This window comes from Streptopelia decaocto, assembly GCF_964273445.1.
Source record: "Streptopelia decaocto genome assembly, chromosome: 14".
Classification (NCBI taxonomy): Eukaryota; Metazoa; Chordata; class Aves; order Columbiformes; family Columbidae; genus Streptopelia; species Streptopelia decaocto.
The window spans coordinates 12769764-12774295 of record NC_138669.1 but is presented as its reverse complement, the minus strand read 5'-3'; the positions used below and the strand labels follow the sequence as shown (position 1 = coordinate 12774295).

Here is a 4532-nt window from a genome sequence, read left to right as displayed (position 1 = left end):
TGGGACAATGGGCAAGGAAGAGGTTTCCCTGTACAAGCTGCTGAATTGGTACTCAGACTTTTCTGTACTGAGATCATTTTCTTTCCTAGGAAATGCTCTCTACCACAGCCAGGCTGCTTCAGCTCGCAGTGCTCCAGCCCCAATTCTCCCTGTACCGAGCCCGGGCTGTCAAACATGCCTACAGCATGTGTGATAGTCTTTCTATACCATAAGAAGCACATGAAAATGAAAGGAGAGCCTAACACTTTATTAATCAAAATTAATACAGCTACTGCTGTTTGGATTCATACTGTACATTTTACTGCAGTATACAGAAGATATATAAATAGCAATGCAACCCCATCTCTATTGGAGACATGCACCACTCCAGCCGTGGCAATTCAAACAATTCTTTTGACTTCATAAAAGCACAAGGTGTTTTTATTGGAACTTTCTTGTTGACTGCACATGCTGTTAAAATGCAAAAAAGGAGCGAGAGCTGACTTGGTAGCTGTCAGCTGTGTCACTGGAAACAGTCAGCTTTTGAATCAATCCATCATTTTAATGAATTTGACTAAAATTTAGATAATATACTGTAAAGAGGCATAATGATCTTAAGCCTCCAGCCTTCACAGTAAAAGCTGGAACACAGCATGTGGGTTTCATACTAATGTTGTGCTCTTAAGACATATAGCTGGATTTATTTAGCATAAGGACTACAGTATGTATTACCTCCTGTAAAACACAAGCAAGTTTGTTACAGCGATTCATAGTAAAACATGTTGATATGCTTACAAGTCGTGTTGCCAAGTACTAAATTACATAGGGGTACATCCTGGACGGCTTATGTGTTCCTGGCTTAGGCAGAACTTGTGACAGGCAAGATGCTGTCACGGGTTTGCTCAACCAACACCCAACTCCAGGGTGGTTTGGTTTGGTTTGTTATTTATTTTTTTCTGGACAAGGACTTCAGAATCAAGCTACAATTATAATGTAAAGGCATTGAGAAAATGGATGGATGTCCAACATTTATTAGCTAACATAACATGGAAATAAGCTTAGGTTTTATTTGGTTAAGTCTTGATTTCTCTTTATATTCACTTACAGCTTCTTCTTTATGGCTCAGCCTGTCAAACACATTCTTAGATAAGCAACTGTTGCTCACAGGACTAATCGAACTACCAGTTCTTTTCATAATGAATGCTGACACAAAGGTAGAAGGATGTATAGCACTTGTGTTGGAGCCAATGCTACAGATGATCAAACAGTTTTAAAATCAAGAGTATTTTGGATGGAAAAGGTGTCCCCTTTTTTGTCACGATGTTCCTGGGTTTTGTCCTCTAACTCAAGCTGAAGAACAAGAGTGAAAAGCTGGTTACATTTGTAGCTCTGGTACATAATTAATTGCCAAGAGTTTAGACTGGGTAGTCTGGCACTCTGCAGTAACGCTCCATAGAAATGTTTACCTATAGCAGGCTGAAGAATGCTGGAGCCCTCATTATTTGTGAAGTGCATTTTAAAAAGTTTTGGAATTATGCTTCAAGAACAAGCACATCAGAATACCTTCAAATTGTGTTCTATAGACATTTGAAAAGAAAACCAGCCTGACATGGGTTTGGCCAAACAGCACTGGCTGAGGAACAATTCTACCTGTTTTGAAAGGACAGTGTTTGTGTCCTTGGCCTTAATTTAAATCCCAAAATGCACATTGTGCATTGTGGCATTTCTAGCAACCTGCTCCAGAAATGCCGATGAGCAGTAGTATTTCTGAAAATCAGGATAGAGAAGCATTGGTGAATGCAATGGGACCTTCTAAATTTCCCTGGCTCTTAACTGTTAATAAGTGAATTTACTAAAAAAAGAGGGGGGAAAAAAGTGAAACTCTTAAGATCAGCTTTTCTTTACTCCTAAGCACACATGAAATCAAATGAGTGTATTTTTTTCCCTTAAAGTCTTAAGTTTTATTGCTGAGCTGTTATGCAAGCCAGTCTCATTCCCTCTAAAATAAACGGGTCTGTCACTAATCTCCATAGAAACTTGTGCCAGACCAGAGTGTCTCACTGACCCACGTGCTCCCACTGACTTCAGCAGGAGAACCCAGACCAAGACACACGTGCAGATAAGGACTGCACGGTTGTGTTTTGGGACTGTAATTGCTTTTTCATATGACGTTTAAAATTTTCTCCTTTGCTATGATGTCTGTAATGATGGCAAAGGTATAGTTAATTAAGTCATAAGTTCCTCATGCTTGAGGACAGAAAAGTATAAATCTGCCAGTACTCCCCCCCCGCCATGACTCAAATGATATTTTCATTTTTTCATCATTGGCAGCTTCCCACGACCGTATATTTTCTGCTCCTTTTAAAGAACCAAATGCTGAATGTGAATGGGTTGCCGCAGTCAATTTGCCAAGTAATGGTAGGGTGTCCCCTGGAAACAGGCCTCTTTAACTCTGCTTCAGATCTGGGGTAAAGTAAAAACATGGAAACAGATGGCAGGGAACGACTGGCAGCTCATCGTGCATATTTCGTTTGATTTGCAGCTAGTCACCTCTCGATAAGAATATTAAATGGTACAAAACTTAAAGACTTAGTCCCCAGGAATACCGCATTCAATGACATGGGATCAAGGCTGTAACTTGAATTAAATTTTGAAATTGGTGAGTTATGGGTATTTACATCTTCAGCAAGGTTATCACACGAACAGCTCAGTTCTTCTTTTCTGGTATGTTTAAGGCTGATTTACTGCAGTTGCTGTTGTGAATGACAAATCTTACTTAATGTTATTTTAAGAGCACAATGGGACAAGCATCTGTGGTTATTTCCATTATGCTTGAAGGCATTTTACTGGGAAAGAATTTAGCCATTAATTTTGTTGTATTTACATTATTCACATACAGGAAGAACAAGAAAAATGGCAGCCTGTTTAATGATTATATACATTGTGATTTGGTTGGAAAAATGTGTATTACAAATGGCAAAACAGCCTGCCAAGCACACAATTATATGTTGCTCTTTCTTTTGTTTTTGTTAGAGAACTTTTAATTCCTAAGATCCCACCGTATGATCTCAGTGAAAGATCCGTCCTATACATTATACTGGGAAGGGAAGGAACAGCATCATAACAGACTTCTTCAACCACACCGGTTCCTGGCTAATAGCTCCTTTTCTTCACTTTAATACGAGGGTTACCTTGGTAAAATGCTTCCAAAGCAAATGAAAAGGTGGAATCTGATACAACAAAACATTACTTGACATCAGGAAAAATAGTAACTTAAATTTCATTCATTGTCCCTAGTCTCAGAAGAGATACTGGGGAATAAAATATCACTCCCTTGTGACGCATTGCTTATCTGAGACTTTGTTTTTAATAAGAACTGTGCTCTCCTGTACATTATTCTTTCCTGTTCTTGCTTTAGCTCGATGTAGGAGCGTGAGAACGTGTGGAAGATGGAGGTGACTGGAAATGCCATGAGGAGGATGCCGCTCAGTATGCTGCTCAGTGCCACCACTTGGCCAGGAATGCTTCTGGGCACCATATCTCCGTAGCCGACCGTGGTCATGGTGATGACAGCCCACCAGTAGCACGCGGGGATGCTGGTGAACTCCTGCGAGTCCGCCATCTCGTTCTCAATGACGTACAGCAGCGGTGCGAACAGCGCGATGGCCACGCAGAGGAAGAGCAGCAGGAGCCCGAACTCGCGGGTGCACCTGCGCGCCGTCAGCCCCAGCGTCTGCAGCCCCAGCGAGTGCCGGGCCAGCCGCATCACGTACAGAATCCTCAAGGCACGGAGAATACGGAGGACCAGACCTACTTTGTCCAGGTAGATGCTCCCGGAGCTGGGCTTTTTATAGCCCACTGAAGTGGTGTCTACTAGCAAAGTGATGTAGTAGGGCAGAATGGCTATTATGTCTATCAGGGTTAACGGTCTGCGCAAAAATGCAAACTTGCTCTTTGCCTGGATGAATCTTAGCAGGAACTCCAGGGAAAACCATGCCACACAGACAGACTCCACAATGAAAATATTGTAGCACATCTGGGAACACTCGCCCTGCAGGAAAGAGGAGGAGTTTGTCATCGGCACTGGATAATAACTATTTTAGTTGGTACGGTGACAGGAAGAGAGGTTTCTGTGTTGGTTTTTTTTTGTAAAACTCAAAATATTAAAGGAATTGAAGCTGTTGCCAAGGGGAAACACATTGGCAAATTGGAACAAGTTACATGCAAAACTTCAAAAAGAACTACTTTTTCCACAGAATATGTTGCTTAGTAATTTCAGGCTTTCTAAATAGCAAATACAAAGCTTAACAAGGTTAATATACAATTGTACAGAAGAATGCACGCTAACAAAATTTTCTTTGGAGATAAAACTTGATACAGTTAGTCCTCTTACAAGTAACTGAGCACAGTAATGTAAGATTTGAAATATTCTGTGTGTTATTTTTTCCCCTCTAAAGACAGCTGCAAAATCCTCATTGAAATCAATACCAGCAGACCTTGTACTTGTTCTGCTCTTCCCAGCACATACCATTTCCATCCTGAAAAGCTAACTT

The 4532-nt window shown here is 40.9% G+C and overlaps 1 protein-coding gene across 1 annotated transcript in view; it reads right to left on the bottom strand.

Annotated features, from left to right (window-relative positions):
- Positions 1 to 228: 228 nt before the first annotated feature.
- The window catches only part of KCNG1 (potassium voltage-gated channel modifier subfamily G member 1), a 10838-nt gene continuing 6534 nt past the window's right edge, over positions 229 to 4532 (bottom strand). The window contains exon 5 of the mRNA XM_082065788.1: positions 229 to 4062. Coding sequence (XP_081921914.1) covers positions 3260 to 4062 — 803 coding nt within the window. The 3' untranslated portion in view covers positions 229 to 3259. The remainder of the gene's footprint in view (positions 4063 to 4532) is intronic.